This window comes from Moschus berezovskii, chromosome X (genome assembly GCF_049115385.1).
Source record: "Moschus berezovskii isolate FMDL1 chromosome X, NW_MosBer_1.0, whole genome shotgun sequence".
NCBI classification, from domain to species: Eukaryota; Metazoa; Chordata; class Mammalia; order Artiodactyla; family Moschidae; genus Moschus; species Moschus berezovskii.
In genome coordinates this window covers 21,093,791-21,116,822 of record NC_142488.1, presented here as the reverse complement: position 1 = coordinate 21,116,822, position 23,032 = coordinate 21,093,791, and the positions used below count along the sequence as shown (strand labels likewise).

Sequence of the window (23,032 nt, the reverse complement as noted above, 5' to 3'; positions counted from 1 at the left end):
GAACGCGGAGAATGCCAGAAGGTGGGGACAAGCAGTGACCTCAACTGAGTAAAAGCAAAAATAATGAAAGAGGAAAAGTTGCAAGGGTGCAGGGCGGGGGGAATGGAGACCAAAAAACAGGTGACTGAGGACCAAGACCTCAGGCAGCAAGGGGGTGGGTCGCAGCTGAGCGAGTGAGAGAAGAGGAAGACCAATGTGGAGACAAGTCTTTAAACTAAGCACCTTAGTGACTTCCCTGACAGTCTAGCGGTTGGGACTCTTTGCTTCCACTGCAGGGGGCTCAGGGTCCAACCCTGGTCAGGGAAATAAGAGCCGGCAAGCTGCACGGCAAGGCCAAGAAAAAAAGTAAACTAACATGTTAATTTTTCTTTTCTCTGTTTTCAGAAGCAATTTCCAACAGCTCTTATCACTCAAAAACTCCCTTCCAGGAAGAATTCTAAGTCTTCTAGAAAACTGGGATTGGTGTCCAGGGTAGAAGACTCAAGAACTGAAGTAGAATGCTTGGCCCTGTCCAGCCCCAAAGGTCCTTAGGAAGTGGTAGGAGATGCAAAGGGCTTCCCTGGTGGCTTCACAGAAAAGAATCCGCCTGCCAATGTAGGAGATGCGGGTTCCATCCCCGGGTTGGGAATATGCCCTGGAGAAGGAAATAGCAACCCACTCCAGTATACTTGCCTTGGAAAATTTCATGGACAGAGGAGCCTGGCAGACTTCAGTCCGTGGGGTTGAAAAGAGGCGCACAACTGAGCAACTACACAACAACAAGAGGCTCAAGGCTTCAGCTGGATTAGAGGAAGAACGTGACAAGGTGGCAGAGAGGCAAGGTCTGATTTGCTGTGGTCCCCAAGTTATGGACCACAGCTAGGACAGGGAGAGAGAGGGGCAGAGAAAAAGGAGAAGAGAGGCTAGAGGGTTTAAGGCCAGCTCCAGACCTCTGCTTCCCGGAGACTTGCCAGTAACTGGGCGAGGATGGAGGCAGTGGAGGGTCTGGGCCACCCTTGAGAGGAAATCACTTTAGATACACTGGAGGGATCTATTCCGTGCATATATGGGGGTTTGCTATGCAGTCAGAAATACAGATTTGGGCTTGAGGGCACAGGGGTTAGGGTTTCTCTGAGAGCTGTAGATATGTTCGCAGGGAAGAACTTCGTAGACTTACAAAAAGAATAACAGTAAGGGCAGGTGAGCTCAAAAGTACCAGTTTCCTTCAACTCACAACATTGGGAGCCTGGTGGGCTTCCGTCTATGGGGTCACACAGAGTCGGACACGACTGAAGTGACTTAGCAGCAGCAGCAAGAGGGGGGCGGGGGTTCTTTTAATTAGAAAAACAAGGGGGAGAATGTGGGACATTAATGAAACCTCGTGGAATTCCAGGACTTAGTTTCCATTGGGAGAAAAGAATGAAAGCCATCAAAAATACACAGGAGTTCACGTTTTAAAACTAATAGTGCAAATTACTAAGACTCTTAACAGTTTTAGACTCTAGAAGATACTACATAGACTTAGAGAAATACACAGAACTCAGTGCACCAGTATCTTCTGGTTATCAGTCATTTCTTTTTCTTTTTAACTTGGCTGCACTGGGTCTAAGTTATGGCAAGCGGGATCATTTTAGCTGCAGCATACAGGCTCTGAGGTGCAGCATGCAGGATCCAGTTACCCGACCAGGGATGGAACCCGGCAGCCCCACATGGGGAGCACAGTGTACCAACCGCTGGACCACCAGGGAAGTCCCCTGTTCTCAGTCATTTCTTAATTTAGGTTTCCTTCCCTAGTCTCAGGTTGACTTTCATTTCCATATTGATCAGAGAAAAAGTCTAGATCATCTATAGTCTTAAGGAGAAAACAAAACCCAAAATCTTAAACTCCTGGAGGCCCCTAGCTTCCTATCAAGCTCTTTGCAGACTTTTTCATCCTGCGTTTGACTGCAGTCTGCATCAACTGATAACTGCTTATTACAGTGCTACTCACAGTAGGGTCAACTGACCTACAGCATCAACCTCCTCCGAGAGGAGCTTGTCAGAAATACTATTTGGGGTGTGGCCCCAGACCTGCAGCAGCAGAAACTAAGTGGAGCACAGCACATTTGGATCACTGCCTGCCAGTTCACACTGCTTATGCTGCCTGAGGCTTCTGAGTCTTGGGCACACAGAATCACCTGAGGGTCTTTAGAGAAATGGCAACACTCAGTGGCCTTAATCTCTGGGGGGAGTGCCTGGACGTGGGATCCTGTGACATGATTCTACTGCGCAGCTAGAAGCACTGGATTCTAGTCCCCTCCTCAAAGACACCAAAGGAGAAAAGGAAAAAAAATATCTGGATGCCCCCCCACCACCACTCTTTACACACACACACAGCTGAAGCGCTCAATCTGGATGCCCCCACCACCACTCTTTACACACACACACAGCTGAAGCGCTCAGATCCGAATAGGAGCACCCACGGTCACCTCACCTGCCGTTTTTGTTTATATACGTCGCTAGGTAGCCATGGTCCTGCCAGGTGTGCACTGACTCCGTCATCCCCTGCTCCTGGAAAATGGACTGGAGGCCTTTCAGAATGGTCTCACCATCAGCTGGAGAGGGGGAGAAGGCAAGATGGTCAGCTGAAATAGTGAGAAGCAAAGCACAATGTGATGAATGAACTTTTGAGAAACCCTGAACAGAGCTATGGGCATCACTTATCCCCTTTGTCATGAGCTAGAACTTTCTCAACCCTATAGGGCGAGGCTGCAGATTACCAGGTAACACAGTAAGAATGGCAACACCAACCACAGAATAGCTGTGCCAAAAATGCAGACGGGTAATTCAGCCAACTAGAAATAGCAAAACAAAATATTCAGCCTAGCCAGAAATCAAATAAAAACACGATAAAAGACATTCCGCTTTAGGTGAAATAACTTAATGAGGATCTCGAGTAGCAGACATGGGTTTCTATCCACTGTTGATGGGTATCATAAATGACTTCAAAACTTTTGACTCTGTATTCCAGGTGTTCTGCAATAAGGATGCCTTGTTTTTTATTATTGGCGGAAAAAAATAGCACCACTCAGTAACCTATTTTTAATTGGTAGAAACTGAACAATTCAATATGCTACAACCTGCTAGGCATTCTGATGCCCCTCTCTCCCATCCCACCGGCTACCCCCCAATCCCCACCAAAGTGGAGCTCAGGTCAAGGACTGAGGTCAAGGTTATAGAAATTGCATTAACCTCTGCAGGTTTACTTGAATCCAGAATCTTCAAGAACAACCAACAGTATGATACTTAGATGAAAAGCAAAATGCAATTAATTCTCTAGTTGTATCTGCCAAAGTACTCATTCCTTGAGACGGTTAAGATAAAGAACCACAATGAGACAAAAGGAATTACTCTGGACTGTCCCATGAGCCCACCACAGGCTGATGCTTTTTCCACATGAAGGAAAAGAGGGCAGGCTGAGAAGCAGCCAAACAAAGCACCCCTGTGACTTAAACCAAGGGTAAAAAGAAAAAAGAAAACAAAAACCGGAAGATCCACAGTTGACCGCAGTGTGGTTTCACAAGAAAATTACACTAGAATTCCTTCCATAAACTAAGGAGTGCCAAAATGGATTGGAAGAACTCCTTCAATCTACACAGAGTTGATCTCCAATGACATCTGGAACACCTTCAGTGCAGAGTAAGAATGAGGGCTACAAACTAGGTTCAGAGCCCACACTGGGCAGCAGATATGTCTTATTCTGGCCTATGCAGGCATTTTTTAACATGTAAGCTAACTGGCGTTTGAAAACCAGATGATTTCATCTATTCCCACTGTTGAGGGTAGAAGAGTGGGCCCCCCCAAAATATATGGCCACATTCTAACCCTCAGAACTTGGGAGTGCAACCTGACCTGGAAAAGGGTTTTTGCAGATGTAGTAGTTAATTTAAAGATACCAAGATGTATTATCTTCGAGTATCCAGGTAGGTCCTAATTCCAGTAAGTCCTTATCAGAGACTGAAGCCTGGAAGACACAGGGAGGAGGAGCAGAAGCAGGTGAAGACAGGGAGAGTCTGGCATGTGACGGCCACCAGCCAGCCAAGAACATGCAGAGCCACCAGAAGATGGAAGAGGCCAGCGAGGACTCGCCCCTAGACCCCTTAGGGGAGCCTGGCCCTGCTGATGCTCTGCTTTCAGACTCTAGCCTCCAAAACTGGGAGAGAATAGGCTTCTTTAGCTTGAAGTCACCAGTTTGTAGTACTTTGTTACAACAGTCCTGGCCGACTAATACAGCCACCAAAATATAGATTTTAACTTTGCTTAAAAAAACAAAAGCAAATGCAGTATAGCAAAGATGGCAGTGAAGGAGTGATTTCCTTCATCTTCTCCATTTCCAAACACAGAGCAGTTAGGGTGGCACTGCCAAACCTCACGGACATTTAGAACAAAACTGAACGACAGGCTGTATGGATGCCTAGATAGCACGCCATAAGTAGGTAGAGACAAGCACTCCCCGCCCAGAAACCTGGATGATACCACCAAGTGTGAGAGGAGCAAGTGGGCACAGCAAAGGGACTTCAAACTCCTCATAAAAATACCAACAGGAGTTCGCCCCGAAGGGAGGGGCCCCTGCTTTCAGATGGTGCCGCCTGGCAGGCCATGGGGCCTGGGATCAGGTCTGGGAGTGTGGGGGCAGCCAAGCCCTGTGCTCAGCCAAATGACCTGAGACCCCTTCAGGAAGGGGCCTTGAGTCCCACATCAGGAAGGGACCCCTGGAGGGGCATCCACACCACTGCCCCACCCGAGCACAAGCACTGCCCGATGCAAGAGGCGACCTCCTGTGCCATGTAAGGCTCCCTTATTCCCAGCAAAACTCTGTGTTTGGGAAACTCATTTGACAAAAAATAATCTAGCTGGCTTTGCTATTCTGCAAGTGGTTTCAGGAAGTTAAAAGGAGGAAGCTTGAATTTTATCCCCCAGAACCATGGTTTTAAGACTGAATTTGACCCCTGGGAAAAAAAATTCAATTTCAAACCTGATACAAACATGTGATCTCGTTCTTTTTGGGTCTGAGAAGCCAGGGGTGGGGGTCAGGCCACCGTGGAAGTGACCAAGCTGTGGGGCGGTGAAGACAAGTGCGCCCGGCAGTACTTGAACTGTGACTAGGAAAGCCACTATGCAATTATTCAATCCCTCCTTGGCCAGAACAGATGTTTTCTGTTTTGAAAGTGTATAAAACAAATCATCACTCCCTGTAAATGGCCTCGGGCCCAAGTTCAGTTGGCACATTCCACAACTGAACACAAACCCCCCATGATGGTGGAGGGAGGCCGTGCCGGCAGGGCCACCCCACGGGTCACTGGCCAGGCTGTGTGCTGAACAAGAGTACCGGGGCTGAGCTGGAGCAAACTCTATCACTTGGGTAGGAAAAGAAGGTGTCTTTGGTACACACAGGGCCTTGACTGCTAGCCAAGCCCAGCGCGGCAACCATCCCAGCAGAAAGGCAGAGGGGGCTAACCTCCAGCCAGGTTGCAAACTGAAGAAAACACATTACAAAAGAGATCCAATTTAGTGTCCTTGTATTTCTATACTGTGGGCTTATTTCCCAATTCAGTAGAAATACCCTAGGTCTGAATGACCTTTCTGGTGGTCGCCACCACCTAGTTCCTGTGGCCATCGAGTGTGCCAGCCTTGCCAGGGACACAGGGATCACGCCGTCTTGTCCACTGTTCACCTCATGTCATATTCACCTTCCTCCAGACCTGGGGGCTCCCTTGTCAGCCAAGCTGCTCCCAGCCCTTGGAGAAGACTCCAGAAAGCAGAGCTGGAGCTGAAACACCTACCTAGGATCTCTTTTCCAGAGCCAACTTTTTAAAATGAAAAGTGGAAGTCAAAGAAATGAGTTCCAAAAAAGCCTTAATGAGGTGGCCTTCTTGGTCATCTTGATCCCAAGTGCTCGATAAATGTTTTGTGAGTCAAATAAAAAATTCATTTGGCTAAATTAATCATCTTATTTTTGTATCTTGTTGGAACACTCAGACCAGTAGTTTTCATAATCCTAGATATGCATTATAACCACCTGGGGAATTATAAAACTTCTGAAGCCACAGCCTATACCAGTTATAGAAAACTTTGAGCATGGGACCCAGGCATCACATTTTTAAAGCTCCCTGGGAAATTCCAATGTGCAGCCATGTTTGAGAACCACTGATCTAAACCACTAAATACAAAAAAGAAAACCAAACTCCTATCTCCAAACTAACCATACTCAAGTCACCAAATATCGACAGAAATATATCCTCAACAGTAACAGGGGGCCTGAAAAAAGTCCAAACTCCCAGCTAGCTATAGCCACAGGTTATAGCTAGAGCCACTGCTCTGCAATTAATTATCCAATTTCAACCTCTATGCCTTTCTAGTAAGAAACATGTAACATGACCAAACAAAATGTACTTGCTGTAACAGAGTTACTCAACTTGGGTTGAAAATATGATGTGAATGATTACCCAAATTTGGGAATACAAGACAGCAATGTCATTCAGTTCAGTTCAGTCGCTCAGTCGTGTCTGACTCTTTGCGACCCCATGAATCACAGCACACCAGGCCTCCCTGTCCATCACCAACTAAATGCCTACAAATCAGAAAATGTGAAAATAGATTCAAAGATAAAAGAAATATAAGCACACCGGATTCAAGTCGACATGGTAATCCAAACTAGGCTAATAAAAATGTTGTTTGGCATAAGTTCTTAGAAAACTCTGCCCAAGCAAGAATGACGTGTAACTAACGAAGCACTCAGACAGAGCCTTCCACAGTGCTCAGCAACACAGCGACCTGTCCCAAGGCAAAATGTGTCCTTTGTCCAACGGGCAACTCAATGTCCTCATTTCCAGACCACTGCCCACTTTGTCTGTGTTTATTCAACAAGAACTTAAGAGGAATCAACTTGGAGGTCTGGTCCAAATTAAATACCACTATCAAAAGGCCAGGGAAGACAGATTTCATCTCCCTGCCTCATTTTGTCCCAGAGACCCATTTATAGGCCTCTCTTGGGGGAATGAACCTCACTCCTCTTACCCTGGCTGAATCCCAAATCTGTATATCCAGCTGGAACCTTCTTCCCGCCCTAATGCTCACCACACTGTCCTGATCTCAAGTCTGGAATCAAAACCCAGCTCGGACTTCCCTACTCTTCCCACCAATGGTTAATAACCCAGCCACGTAAGATTGCCTGAACAGATCCCCAATTTCTCCCCTGAGTCCCCCACCAGGGCCTCTCTGCACCACTCAAACTCACTGGTCAGGACAGCCCTCACTTACACACCTCATTTCTTCAAATGTTAAAAAACGAAGACGACCCTTCACACCTTCACAGGGTCCCTATAAGGAGCCCGCACCAATATTCGATCCCTCAAAATCAGGCACTGCCTTAATCATTGGTCCATAAAGTGGGCAGCCCTGTGGACTGGGCTAAGTACATCAGCCATGTACTCACATCAGCCAAGCTTACTAGCCCAAACAGAAGAGAGAGTCCTGCCAAAGAAATCCAATGACACCTGGTGCCCTGGCAGAAAGGCAGGGAAATATGCTCTGGTTAGATTTCCACTTCTTCAGCTTTAAGAGGCTAAGATACGGTAACCTCCTTAACTAAGTGAATTCCATTAGAGAGGCTGGCCTCAGAAAACAAGCAATTCTCACGCATTCAGAAACACTCTGGACTCTACCCCGTGACCGTGACTTGCACCTTTAAGTCTTTTCTGACTTCAAATACTTTAACTAAGAAAATTCTGGACCTCAGGTGTGAGGGCTTTAAGCTACACAATGCCCAGTCTCTGCCTCTGCGGGGCCACCACCCTGCCACAACCCCAATAGTCCCCTCTGCATAATTAGGCTGCGTTCCTTTCTACTCGCCCACATTTAAGCAGCACCTGGCTTATAAAAATTAGGACCGCCCCGCCCCCTAATTTTATTGTCTCCTAGGTCTTTCCCACGAAGCTCAAGTAATTTAAGCTCCAAGAAGTTGTTAATTATTTCCATGGTTGCACCATGCCCAAGAGGTGAGGCCCCAAACCCAGCCTCCTTCCCTTCCACCTCCCACTCCCCAGACTCTGGAATTTCCAGAGCTCCCTGCCCTCCCTGATACTCGGTACCAGGCGCCCTCTGATCAACCTCCTCCACACACATCAAGGTCAGAGAGCCCACCCCTACTCCAGCCTCCTCTTTTCAGACATCTGCACTCTCTCTGTGGGAGGATGGCCCCGAAGCTGTTGGCAGATCTGTTTGCGGCTCCCCACAAGAGGAAGCATAAAGGCAGGTATCCTTTCCCCCAAACCCGAGACTCTGATGTGCCAGAGAACCTAAGAGCCAGGCTTGGGTTATGCAGTTTACCAGCTTTCTAGTCTTCCTGATAGACCCCTAAAAGAGGAAGCAAAGGAAAAGGGACTTCAAATACAGTTGGAAATCAGTCGAGCATCTGCCTTAAAAGTCCTCTCAGGAATCCTCATCTTCACAGTGGTGTGTTCACAGGACCGTACGCTTTTGTCACACCTCAGAACTGTACACTAAAGTTTACGTAAAATATATCATGTTAAAAAAAAAAATCTTCCAGAGTTACCAACCCCACTGGCATAACCACTCTGAGAACAACAAAATAGCACAAGCATTCCTCATGGGCCCCGTTCTACCCCAGCTGACAGCCTAAGGGTTCAGGAACAACATCCTTTGAACACACACTGAATATGCTAGATTAAAAAAATAAAGAATATTATGAGGCAGAAGCAACAAGGCCACATTACTGACATTAAAGGATAAACAGATGTCTTCATAGTTTATCAAAAACACACTTAAATTTAAAATAATATTTTTTTAAATTTAATTTTAACAATAGATCTGTGTATCAGAAGACTTCTCAGACATTCAAAACCCTAATTCATTTCCAGGGATTAAAGTGAAGGTCAAGCAGGTGCTTCCTCAGTCTGTCTTAGGTTCGACAACTTGGTCTTATAGTCCCCATTTATAACAGCTGCAAGATGATTAATCTCATCACACAAAACCCACGCCAACAGGAATGTTCAAAGCAGCATGACTCACAGTCAAAAAGTGAAAACACCCAACAGCCCATCAAGTTATAAATGAATAAGCAAAGTGTGATACTATCTACACCATGGACAATTATTTTGCCACAGAAGGAATGTGATATTGACATAAGCTACAACACACGCTAAGCGGAAGAGGCCAGGCACAAAGGACCACACATTGTATGATTCCATTTATATGAAATGTCCAGCAAAAGCAAATCCCTAGAGACAAAAGGCAAATTAGTGGCTGCCAGGCCCTGGGATATAGGGATCTAGAAGGAATGGATGGAGTGATGGCAAAGGGGCATAGGGTTTCTTCCTGGAGTGACGAGAATGTTCTAAAATTGTGGTTATGGTTGCACAACTTGGAATATAATAAAAACCATTGAACTTTAATTAAGCAACTGTATGAGTCATATCTCTCAGTAAAGTGGTCCAAAAACATTCAAACAGACAAATGGCACTTTTATAGTCTCAGTTACTGGAGGGGTAATCAAGGCAACAAACTTCCAGAAGCCAGTTTCTACCCTTCAATCAACCATAAGACGGGCCCCAAAGACTTCCCTGGCGGTCCAGTGGTTAAGACTTCAAGCTTCCACTACAGGGGGTGCTGGATCAATCCCTGGTCAGGGAATGAAGATCCTGCAAGTGACTCAGCCAAAGCGCCGGGGCGGGGGGGGGGGGGACAGGCATCAGTTCAAAGGGGTCGCAAGGGGTGGTCTTCTGTACCCATCCCCACCAATCACCACCCTCATCATTTAGCATGTGTTTGAAGGGCTGCCTCATGTACGTGCTGTCCGAGGCCTTGGAGGTGGTTTCCTGCCACTAACACATGTCTGCAGCCCATGTCAGTGCCTTGGGTGCGATCATAGCATTGAAGTTATGAATACTGTATTGTATATTTGAAAGCTGCTGGGAGAGTGGACCTGAAAAGTTCTCATCACAAGGGAAGTAATTTGTAATTACGTGTGCTTACGGATGTTAAGCAGACACTGCGCTATCATTTTGCAATATTTCCACTTACTGAGTCATTACCTGAAATGTTATGTCAATTACAACTGCCTCAATACAAAAAAAATAAATAAATCCCAGCATCAGGGTGGGGCTGCAGAATTCTGAAAGGGACAATGACATCAACACTTTCGGCATATTTTCAGAGCTCAGTTTCGGATATGCACAGAGAAGAAAAACTAAATCAGGAAAAAATTACTCAAGACAGAAAGCAAAGGACCTACTGAAGTTGAATTGACAGCCATACAACACAGACATAACACCCTAGCTCTTTTCATGCAAATGTATATTAAGGAAAACCATATGGGACTGTTTACAGTACCAGCCACAAGGACTATTTCTTAAAACACACACTGTGGTGTGCTCAGGACACTGTCAACGCGTTGCTAATTGCTTCACCACCCAGCCTCCCCTTTCCCACCGCAGGAGCAGTGAAAAGGGCATTTCCCACAGCCATGTGGGCTCCCAGCACCTACTGGGGAGGTGGCAGGAGCCTGGCTCTACTTTAAAATAACAGCAACTCACAAACAATCTCCTGAAGAAAGTATAGGAGGATTTTAAAGAGTAAACTGTCATCCCTCTACACTCTGGAACCAGAACACTAATATTAATACCATAGTGTAGCTCTTCTTCCTGGCACGGCCATTTCTCTGAAGACAAGGAGACTTTTCAAAGTACAGCCACCACCTACAAGCCTCAGTGGGCAAAGGGAAGGAGAACCTCCTGCCCCAGAGGTGGCACGTGGCTCAGACTCTCCCTTCACATCCTGACTTAGCCCATATGGGAGGCTAAAACCAAGAGTTCTAAAATGAAGCAGAGAAAAGGGAAACTAGGCAAAAGCCTGGCTTTCCTTTGGTGGTGGGGGAACCGACACTTTTTGTTCATGGCCACGAGGCGCTGAACATAAAACTGCTTGTCCTCTCCTGGGAGCCGCTGGAGAAATGCCATGGCCCTGGCTTTCAGGGGAGAAAGAATGCAACTGGCCCAGAGGTGTGGCGGAGACTAAGGGAAGATCACCAGGTCAGAGGACACAGAGAAGAGGTCCCAGGCAGGTCCCGGGCAAAATAAACCCTCTCGGAGGGTCAGGTTCACCGTGACAGACAGGAAGGGGAAGTTCAAGGGAGCTAAAGCAGGCCCAGCAGCACCCCCAAAAGGACAAACGGGTGGCAAGAGGGGAAGGACAGGGTCTGAGGTTAGAGGACAGAAGACCTGAGGTGCCTGGCCCAGGAGGACCGAGCAGCTCCTGTGATGCTTTACTTCAACACTGCTGTCCACCGCAGGGCATGGAGAGGGGTCCAGCCACCACCTCCCACCTCCCCCTCACCTCCCAGAGCGGCAGGAGGAGGGCACATGACAGGCTGAGCCAAGGAGGCATGGCCTTCGGCTCCACTCAGAAGGAGAACAAGCTTTCTTTCCCAAAGTAGAAAAGGTAGGACTTTTTTTTTTAAGTCCAGGAAGGATGAAATAAGTTTTCCAATCACTTAAACAATATGAATACCCAGCTTTCTTCCCACTAACTTTAGGTGGGCAGGCTCTCTCCCAGCTCAGACCCATTATGAAAAACATGTATGCTGCTATAAAAAAAATGCTACGGTTTCTGCCAGAGTTTCTCTGCTAGGCTGCAAATCAACCATGAAATACGATTTCCGGAGATAAAGCAGTTTGGACTTTGTGAACTCCGATGTCAAAAATCACATTCATGTCAGAAATGCCCCGAGGCAGCCCAGGCACCCTCCCTTGCTCTGGCTTTGGCTAGGCCAGACTCAGCCAAGTCGACACCCAGGTCTGCCCGCCTCAGAAGGGCCCAGGAGGTGCCTGCAAAGTTGAGTGCAGCTGGAGAATGGCACAGCAACAAAGACAGAGGGCACAGGGAGGGGCATGGGCTACGACAGATGGCGAGGCACCTGGGACCTGTACTTGCACATTTTCCAGATGGCTCTGAAGCTGGCTTAGATATCTAAAGGCAGCAGTGAGTAGGCTTGCTCTGTGAAGGGCCACACAGAAATGACTGACAGGCTTTGCAGGCTGAGTTGGGTCCTGTCACAAATGTTTGTATGCGACTGATTTACTGCCCTTTAAAAAGGCAGAGGGAACTCCCTGGTACTCCAGTGGTTAGGACTAGGCACTTTCACTGCCAAAGGCCTGGGTTCCCTGGTTTGGGAACTAAGATCCCACAAGCCTTTGGAGCGTTGCTGGAAATTAAAAAAAAAAAAAAAGGCAGAAATCATTCTTAGTTGGAGGACGGTACAAAAAGATGCCAGAAGGGCAGGATTTGGTCCAAGGGCCTTAGTTTGGTGACCCCAAGTCTGAGATCTTTTCCAACTCTACATTCTTAAACAACAAGCACATGGATGCTCAGCTGTAATTCAACAAGCTGAATTTCCAGAAATGACATTCTAGAATTCGAGACTGGAATAATCCAAAGAACATTTTCTACATTTAACTTAGCAACTTACTAAATATGGAAAAAAAATAACAGCTAATAACCTGCATAACTAAGAACCCTGCATTTTAAGGGACACATAAAAGTTACATTAATAACTAATAGGAATAGCCTCACACTAGAGAGTTAAGAGTATTTTAAAGTACCAGCCTTCATTTTAAAGTCTCAAATCACAAAGCTATGCTCCCACTTCCAGAACTTAGAAAAAGTGAAAAATAAACCCAAAGCAACCATGTTGACGTATGGCAGAAACCAACACAATATTGTGACTATCCTTCAGTTAAAAATAAATTAAAAAACACAAAGCAAGCAGAGGAAGGGAACAGGATAACAGCAGAATTGATGAAACTGAAAGCAAAAAACTATAGAGAAATCAGTGAAGCAAAAAACTGTTTCTTTGAAAAGGTCAATAAAATTGGCAAACTCTAGCAAGACTAATGAAAAAAAAAAAGATACAGATTACCAGTATTAGGAACCAAAGAACTATCATTCCAAATGCTGCAAACACCAGAAGGATAATAAGGGAATCCTACAAACAACTGTATAGACATAAATTTGACAATTTAAGGAAATGAACTAATTCCTCAAAAAACACCAATTATTCCACCAATTAATTAATTATTCCACCAATATTAAACAGGTAATCTGAACAGCCCTATAACTTAAGGATATTGAACTTGAAATTTTAAAATTCCAAATAAATCTTGAGGCCCAGATAGTTTCACTAGAGAATTCTACCATACATTTAAAGAATTAAACACCAATTCTACATAATCTCTTACAGAAAATAAATAAGGAGAGAACACTTCCAAATTCATTTTATGAAGCCATTATCCAAACAGCAAAACAAGACAAAATTAGCCGCAAAAGACCAGACCAATACCCCTCATGAATAGAAGCACAAAAATCTTTAACAAATTCTTTAAATCCTTAATTAATTTAGCAATATAGGAAAATCATTATGTACCATGACCAAATGTGATTTACTCCAGGTATACAAGTTCAATACTTAAAAAAAAAAATCAATTTGATGTACCATATTAATAAACTAGGGAAGAAAATAAAAACACATGGTATTAATTGATGAGGAAAAGTATTTGATATACTTCAACACCCATTCAAAATAAAAGCTCCCAGAAAATAAGAACAGAGGGGCATGTTCACAACTTGATAAGGAGTTATCTACAAAAAACCTACAAGCAGCATCGTACTTAATGTTAATGGACAGAATGCTATCGGTAAGGAGGCAAGAATGTCTGCTCTCACTACTGCCATTCAATGAAGTACTGGAAGTGCAGCCAGCTCAATAAGGCCAAGGCATCAAGATGTACTCACAGTGACAGAGCTAGTAAGTTAAGTGGTGAAGCTAGGATCCAAAGTCAAGCACCTGGGCTCCCAAGATCCAGTGCTTTTAATCTCAGCACAGTGTTGTTTCCTTTAGTTATATATGGGATGAGAAGAAGCCATTTGTCTCACATAGCAACACATGAACAGTGGTTATCTACTTGTCATTAGATCAGAGATCTGGGTTTTTCCCCATTTCCCTACACCATGTAGGTAGTCTAAAATGAGCATATAACTTAAAAGGAAAACACCTAAAAAGACAAATCTATAAACCAACACTTGAACAGCTTCTGCAGTTTCTTCAAGGAAAGTCATACCCTCTATGCAAAGAAAAAAAAATATGCACGCGAACTCTATTAACAATTTAACATTCACAAAATGCTTTCTTTTTAAATGACCTATCATATTCCAAACAGAGTGTTAAGCTCTTTTTCTCTCCAACCTAGACAAACCCCATTTAGGAACATCAAACACTTGGACTGACAGGCCCACAACTTCCTACAACCCCAGAACTAACTGGGCCACTTAGCTACAGCATTAAACAGTTCAAAAATTCAGTGTTAAACCCCTACTGTTCTCCCAAGTGTGATCCATAGCACTGGTTCTAAGAAAAGGGGTCCCATAAGTCAGTCACAGGATGTAATGCACAGCAGGGTGACTATGCACTGGTGACTTTAGTTAACACCATACTGCATATTTGCAAGTTACTAAGATGAGATGTTCAAGTTCTCACCAGAGGAAAAATAACTTTCAAATTATGTATGGTGCCAGATGTTAACTAGACTTACTGCAGTGATCATTTTGCAATATATACACATATCGAATTATGACGCTGTACACCTGCAATGAATACAATGCTATGCGTCAATACACCTCAATAAAAAAGAAGGGCCCCATGCTGAACCCAGTTTGAGAGCTCTTCTAAGATTTTCTAGAAATTCAGAATGCCCATTATCCTATCAGTACTGCTTGACCACTGTGATCTGCACTTGGTGTTAAATGTAACAGTAGCCTAGAAACTGCTCAGGAGTCTCACAGGAGAAATTTCCATTCCAGGGGAAAAGAGAGTCATGCAACAGAAACCCATGGAAGCGTTATCTTAAAAATCAAAATGTCTTCTTAAACTTCTGCTTTAGTAACTTAGAGTGGTCCTTTAAGCAGACCAACCTTCAAATCACATGCCAACCCTTTATTTTCTGCCTCTTTTTTTGCCAGCAAAACTTATCTTTCAGTAAGTGAAATTCACACCTCTTTATAACTGATCATCTTTACTCACTGGCAGAATTTCAAAGTGCTCAGTGCTAAGTATTGCAATTAGTGTGAAGTGTTTTATGCATTGCTTGACACTCTTCCAAATATTTTATCGGACATCCCACCCAACAACACGGTGTGTGGGATTCTGGTATCATTGGTGCCTTTATGCAAAGGGTGAAATTAAGGTACGTGGGAAACTACCCAGAGGGTCAAGTCAGCTCAGGATCCCAGAATATGCTACTGGATCTTACCAGCTCCTTTTGACTCTGCAACTTAGTGCATAAATATCTTTCATCACAAGTACAGCCACTAGTTCTGGGGCTCTTTCCAGAACATAAGCGACATCGTCAGTTTAACGAAATGCAAGCCCACCACAACTTAGGGCTGAAGAATTGTCTTTTTCCTGGGGTCTGGAAAAGTGCCTAGCTGTAAGGGTTTAAAAGAGCATTTGTGCAATGGTTTACATACTTGGTTTGCAGAACTCAATTGAGGAGGTTTCCTGACTTTTCAAAAGAACTGAGCCTGTAATTAAACTACCATGAAATGGTGGTTGGAGCCACAGCACACACCAGCAGGTTTAGGTTACAACTGCAGTGAAATGGTGGATTAAAATGCCCAGAATATGCATGACTCCAAAAACTAAACTCAGTAATAGCTTTCTTGAACACATTTCTAAACAGATGCTCAACCACAATCCAATAACTTTCAAACTAATCCTTACCTGCCAAGGGTTACTATAACCACGGTGGTCTCAATTCAAATTACAAAGTCCATAATTACAAATCTTTCCATGGTCCCAAGTTCAATACCAAAAGCTCTAACTTTTCAAAGTTTTGAGAGACCACAGCACTTCAGTCTACCTCCCAAGAAGGTAGGGAAGGCCTTCAAATAAAACTATTTGCATTATACAATTAAGAGGATACAAAGAGGGACTTCCCTGGCAGGCCAATGCTTAAGACTCTGCACTTCCATTGCAGGGGATGGGGGTTCCATCCCCGGTCAGGAAACTAAACCCCCGCATGCTGCGTAGGGCAGCCAAAAAAATGAGACAAAGAACATTCCAACTGGTAACTCCTCCACTGCAAAATGAAACCAGCTTTCCCCCACAAAAATAAAACAAAAAACCCACAAGACAAACCATCTACCAGTTGGTTATTAAACTGGAAAACACTTTTTAAGAAACCATCACCTGCAGAGCTTCAGATTACTTGAAAAAAATACCTCGTTAGCTGGGGTGGGGATTATTCCTAATACCTAGATTATGGAGTCAATTTCTTAAACAGCTATCATCCTTTCCAAAGCATCTAAAACAACTAGAGAACTACCAAGTAAGAACTAGATGAGGATTTTTTATATAAAGCAAAAGTATTAACAATTTTACCATATGCTACCTCTACAGGCTTAAAGATATGGGTATAGTTTCAGAACTGCACTTGAAAAAACCATTAAGGTTTACACAATTTTTAAATGGCAAGCTCACAAGATGAATTCCGAGCAATGTGCAATTATTCAGCCTGGGGTCAAACAGAACACGATCAGAGCTCTTAAGAGTCTTGCAGAGTTGGGAGCGAAGAGCATGCCAAACGTAGGCTGACTCCAAGGAGGGACCTCCCCAGGCAGACTAGAAAACATTTTCAAAGACAATTAAGGTATGAGAGAATACCTACGTAACACAAAAAAATACCTTCCCTGGGGCTGTTAGAAAATTAATTCTAAGTCCAGGTGTGATGTGGAAGCACAAGGAGTGTGAGACTCAAGTGTGTGTTGGGTGAGGATACAGAATGGGTAGAAATGAACCTTCATGGACCCTGCAAGTGCTGATAAGGAGTCTCCGGTCATTCTGTAGCGTGATGAGGAGGCACAGGAAGGCTTTGAAATGGGAAAAGGGGCAGGGATCTGTCGACTGAGCCCTTCCCCAACATGGGAGACAAGTTGAGAGATTGTGGCCAAGAACAGTAGCCAGGGAAAAGGTAAGCAAGGAATTTGAGAGGGTAGCAGGTACAATCCACAGGACTTAAAGACGTGGATGGGCACAGTTTCTGGCACAAGGGGTTTTTTGTTTTTAATGAGGATCCTATTACTGTGTGGTGGTTCTCATACTTAATCAGCATCAGAATTGCTGGGAGGAAAGCTGGTTAAAAATGTAAATTCCAGGTACTACCCAGCCCTCAGAGACTGTGATTCCTGTCAGTCTAGCATGGGGCCTGTGAATGTCTTTTCCCCACTCAGCAGCCGCCCCAAGTTTCATTGCTAAAGCAGGGGTGTGGGTGTGGGCGGTGTCATGGTGATGGGTAAAATGTAATGGGACAAAGATAATGATAATGCTGAAGGGGTAGGGAGAAAGCTTTTTCTACTCTTGAACAAAAGAACAAAACAGCTAGATGCAATCAAAACTGGCTTAAGTTTTATGCTTATAGTTATAGCTACTGAAAATACACAAAGATGATATGTTTCCACCAGAAAGCAGCTCAGTAAACACATGCAAGAGCAGGAGCTTGGTGGAGAGGTCGATGGTTCAGGAACTCAGGGAGGGAGGGTCACCTGAAGCCACAGGCTTTGCTGGGTACGAAGTGCTAATCGACCTCAGTGCAAACCTCAGGGGAAGGTAAGGCCCATCCTCCACCCCGCCGGCACCACGGAGACTTCCAAAAAGGACCAGGGAAATTTTGCTAACGATTTGCCACCCAGATCACAACTTGGTTAGAACTTCCACTGGGGATTTCTCCACCTCAGCACCACAGATACGATGGCTTGTCGATGTAGTATGTTTAGCAGCATCCTTGGCCTACTGGATGCTGATAGCACCTCACCAAGCTGAGGAGACACAGTGATAAATTGGTGGGGGGTGAAGCAGGGGACACGGCCACTGAGAAGCACTGCCTTAACTAAGAGGCTTCACAGCTGTGGAATGAACAAAAAGGCCTTGGAATAAGAGAGACAGGGCTTTGAATCACAGATACCCCACTTTAGAGAAAAACTTCAATATGCTTATGTGTTCACCTTTAAAATGGGGATAAGAGAACCCACCATATAGGGCTGTTGTGAGGATTACATAAAATAATGTCTTCTGAGCTTAGGGCAGTGCCTAGCCCAGGAGACAATTAGTAAACATTGGCTTTCATGTTTTCAAAAAGATGTTTTGAAGAAGCAGAGACATTTGCTTACAGCTTTGGCCTTGGTGGACACGAAGTGCAGTGAAGTCACTCAGTTGTGTCTGACTCTTTGCGACCCCATGAACTGTAGCCTACCATGCTCCTCCATCCATGGGATTTTCCAGGCAAGAGTACTGGAGTGGGTTACCATTTTCTTCTCCAGAGGATCTCCCCAACCCAGGGATCAAATCCAGGTCTCCCACATTGTAGGCAGGCACTTTACCGTCTGAGCTACCAGGGAAGTCCTAACCTCCTCCCAAAAGGAACAATATAAAGAAATGACAGTCCCAGTCCTCTCTCTAGCTCCTAGGATCTATGGGTTGACGGACTCCCAAAGGGCCACTGGACACAAACCAGGGGCTCTGTGAACACAGATGAGAAAAATATACATCCTTATTTTCACTAACTGAAACTTAACATTTTATTCATTGCTGCTTGTAAAACCACGCATTACCAACTACCTGGCTATTATCACAACAGAAGCAGTTTTTGCTTATCAAATAACAGCTGAAATACTGATTTTCATGGCTCTACTTCAAAATTATGGAAATTATGAGGCCCGAAGCTAGACTATGTTTTAATGCGTTACTAAAAAAGCATATATTATATTAGAGGGCTTATTTTGAAGATGTTCTTTTCTTTTTTTAATGGTTTATTTTACGCATTTAAAATTCTTATGCTGAGAAGCGTTCCACAGGCTTTCCCAATGAGGGTTAAAGGCAATATGATTTAAGAACCCCTATCCTACAACCTTTTTTGGCTAAGCTCTTAATTCCCAAGGAGACTTATGTTGGTTTTGTGTTTGTTTTTGGCAGTGGCACCCACTTGCAGGATCTCAGGCCCCAACCAGGGATTGAACCCAAGCCATGGCAGTGAAAGCCCAGAATCCTAACCACGAAGCCATCAGTGAACATCTATGTTCTTAATTTATTAAATAAGATTTTTGTTATGAAACTAATTTGTTCATTTGAATGACACAAGTCACTTTGTTTCCCTACCTAAACTATAGATCAGTGGTCCAAAAGGCGGACCCAATAGCATTGGCCACATTTCCCCACTCAGGACCCATTCTCCAGATTCTAAAGGTCAACGTGTGCCTGATTTTCCTCTAATGGACTTGAACTAGCTTTCCACCTTTAACATAACACCAATCAGGTATTGTATTTAACCAGTACTTCTGAAACATCTATGATGTATCAGAACCAACAGGTCTGTATCCCAGACTATGAAGGTCAGCTTTCAAAGACACTCCCAGCCCAGGGACGAAATGGACATGAAAAACAAGACTGTTGCCTTTCCAGGGCAGGCAGAGGTCAGGCGTACCTCACTCTCCTCTATCTATAAAAGCACACTTGCTGGCTGCCTGATGTAAACGAGCCACGTGTCCTCCACCTGCCCAGAGATGCTTAAGCTACACCAATGTGGGACATGTTTATTGTTGTTAGCCTCAGGCTGAGAAATCACAAAAGCGTTTTCTGGGCTCAAGGGTCTTCACAGTCAAATACTTCACTTACAAGATCAAAGATGAGATTTTTTTCAGCAGAAATTAAAATTTCCTGAGTTACCTCATCAACCGGAACTAAACAGGCACAGCCAGGCCCAACCTATAATTGGCTGCAATGGCCCAGTGGCCGCTGGGTACTAGCTGGCTTGCAGTGGTAACAAAGTTATACAGAATCGCAACATAGTAAAATAACTAAGTGGTTCCAGTTTAATTCCATTAAAATCACATCATGGAACTGGAGCATTAGGAAGGAACACTGACAAACGGGAAAAAGAACATGATTCCAGGCTCCAAAGGCATTTGACTCACCCTTGAGTCACATCCAATACTCACATGCCAAGAGTAATGTCTTTTGACTCATTATTATCAATTAAAATAAATGTTTTTGGAGACCTCACAGGTGGTAGACTTCTCACCAAGTGCCCCTTAATGAGAACCAAAAACTTTGATCCTAGTTTAGCCAGATCCCTTTATTTTACAAGGGTGGATACCTAAGGACAGCAAGGGTGACATGCTTCCCCCCAAAATCAAGTGATGGGGGAATACAATAAGAATCAGGGCTCTCCTTCTCCCAAAACAGCTCTGCAGGGACTCTAGCTCTAACACAGATGCATACTCACATGCCCCCTTAGTATCCCTTTCTTCACCTTGCCATCAAAACTTTTTCATCCTGAAGATTAACAACCTGGGAATTAAGAGTAAGTGGCTGGGAATTCTCCTCAATCTTTTTTTAAAAAAACTTTCTCTGCACACAACTAAATTATTTAGATGCTACTTCCACACCTCACCAACTTCAAACCTGCCAGCTTCTCCTGCTCCCTTCCAAACTGCAGGTCCAGAGTTCTCTCTCCACTCTAGCCAGAGACTGTCCCAAACATACGTTCTCTTGTTTTTCCCCTGACTTCTACAAAGGAACACAGAAGGCCATTGGGAACGACCTGAATTAAGCTGAAAAATGTTTAAGGCTTCAAGCAAGGGCACTCAGATTGAGGGAAGTGCCAAAATCTTCCAGCCTCATCCTTACCCTCCTGAGAGCCTAGAAAACCCACGTTCAATGAGAACAGGTGAGTGTTCACACATGCTTGTCACCAAAAACTCAACTTAGCAACTGAGTGACCTTGAACCACTATTTCTCCCTCAAGCCTCACTCTCCTCACCTCTAAACTGTGTATGCTTGAAGCTTCACTAAGCCCTAAAGCTCGCAGGCTAATTACTCAACAAAACCTTTTTAGCTATCTGCAATCACCATTTCATCTCCTGATTCTCCCCAGCCATCTCCAGCCCCACACCAGAAAGGAGCGAACTAAGAAATGCTTTTTTCTCCTTGTCACTTCCCCACCACAGGGACGGGGGAGCCTGGTGGGCTTCCATCTATGGGGTCACACAGAGTCGGACACGACTGAAGTGACTTAGCAGCAGCAGCAGCAGCAGCAACAACCTTGTAGTGTTTTACAGAAACTCCCTTGAAAGTCCGGGGCGGGGGAGGCCTACGAAGCGTGCGCTGTCCTCCATTGTTACCACAAGGCTCAGAAAGGTTGAGAAAGTCACAACCAGAGCCAGTCAAGACACGACGCACACGTAGGTCTTCCTTCTGTCCTTAAAGTCTTATTTTTTTCCCTCTCATCTTATGCCTTTGGAAAACATTTACATTGGGGGAGAAATCCATTGTTACCACAAGGCTCAGAAAGGTTGAGAAAGTCACAACCAGAGCCAGTCAAGACACGACGCAAACGTAGGTCTATCTTCTGTCCCTAAAGTTTTATTTTTTTCCTCTCATCTTATGCCTTTGGAAAACATTTGCATTGGGGGAGAAAATACTCAGAAGTTAAAAAAAAAAAAGCGGGGTGGGGGAAAGTGTGAAAGTAATGTTTTCAACAGTAACAGAAAAGGTGGGTCTAGCCAATAGGGAGAAAGACAGTGAAAAAGCAAGACCTGGGTGAGACGCTCCAAGTGGGACGGACGGGAAGCGCAGATACAAGTCTGCGGCACTCACAGGTTTAAAAGCCACCAGAAAAAAAGACCAGCAGTCCTACCCCTCCCCCCCACCCCGTGTTAGGAGCACCAGAAAAAGGCGTGCAGAATCCCCTTCGTCTCCATGATTCCTGCCGTCGGTCCCGACTTTCCCAGCCTTCTGTTCTGGCCGGCTCGCGGTCTTCGAAGCCTCCCTGATCCCGAGACTTAACAGTTCCCGCGCTCGGACCTCACCCCCCCGCCCATAATAATATAACCATCGTTTCCTTTTCCCCTGCCCCGTTCCTTTCCGGGGGAATCTGTCTCCTACGCAGTTGGATGAGAATTCTGTGAGCGCGGCGCGGTCCTGCCCCAGGCCGGCTCCCACGAGGGGCGCCCCCGCCCCCGGGGGATTTACCCGCCTCGGGGAACGGGGAGCGGGGAGCGGTCCCGCGGGCCGGCCCCCGCGCGAGCCCCCCGCCCCCCGAGTCTTCCTCCCGCGCGGGTACCCCGACGGGGACGGCCGATCCCGCGGGGGACGCGGCTGGACGCCCCGGGCCCCGGAGGGCGGCTCGGTCCGGGTCGAGGAGGGAGCCGGAGAGGCCCCTCTGGGCCCCGCGCTCCCGCCGGCACCGAGCGCGGCGGGAGGAGGAGCGCGGCCTCCGCGCGGGCGCCGGTGCACGCGGCAGCCAGGGAGACGCCCGCGCCGGAGCCGGGGCCGCGCGGCCGTCCGCATTGTTCGGCCCGCGGCGCGCGCCCCGCCCGGCCCCGCCGGCCCCAGCCCGCTCGGCGGCGGGAGCGACGGGGCAGGTGGCGGGCGCGCGCCCTCACCTTTGGCGCCGAGCATGAAGTCGAGGGTGCTGTGCCGTGCTGCTGCCATAGTGAGGCGAGGCCCTGGGCCATGCCTGGGGGAGACGGCCGGGGAGACTGGGGGGCCGCGCGGCGTGTCAGGCTGCGGCCGGCGGGGAGTGCGCCGTGCCGGGGAGGCCGAGGGCAGGAGGTGGGAGGGGCCGCCGGGAGCCACCCGGGGCGCCGGGGGCGGGGCCGGGCCCGCCTCTGGGAGGGAAGAAGAGAGGACGACCGCAGCTCCGACTCGGAGCGCCGGGTGTGAGGCCGCGCGGAGGCAATGGTGGAAACGTGGGCGCCGTGCTCCCCGGCGTGCGTCACCAATGGCCGCGCCCCGCGCCGAGGATCGGGCGGGCGCTCCCGCCGTCCGTTAGGTCACCTTAGGTTTAAACCGCGCAGCACGACTTCCGGGGGGCCCACCCCCCCGCACTTCCCCCAGACCGGCCCCCGAGGCCAGGCCCCTCTGATTTCCTGGCCAAGCCAAGAAAATGAA

The 23,032-nt window shown here is 46.2% G+C and overlaps 1 protein-coding gene across 1 annotated transcript in view; it reads right to left on the bottom strand.

Moving 5' to 3' along the window:
* SMS (spermine synthase) overlaps positions 1–22,803 on the bottom strand; it is a 49,718-nt gene extending 26,915 nt beyond the window's left edge. Inside the window, exons 1-2 of the mRNA XM_055438438.2 lie at positions 22,525–22,803; positions 2,453–2,573 (exon numbers count right to left, since the gene is read on the bottom strand). Of these exons, the coding sequence (XP_055294413.1) occupies positions 2,453–2,573; positions 22,525–22,573 (170 nt within the window). The 5' untranslated portion in view covers positions 22,574–22,803. The remainder of the gene's footprint in view (positions 1–2,452; positions 2,574–22,524) is intronic.
* Positions 22,804–23,032: the final 229 nt, after the last annotated feature.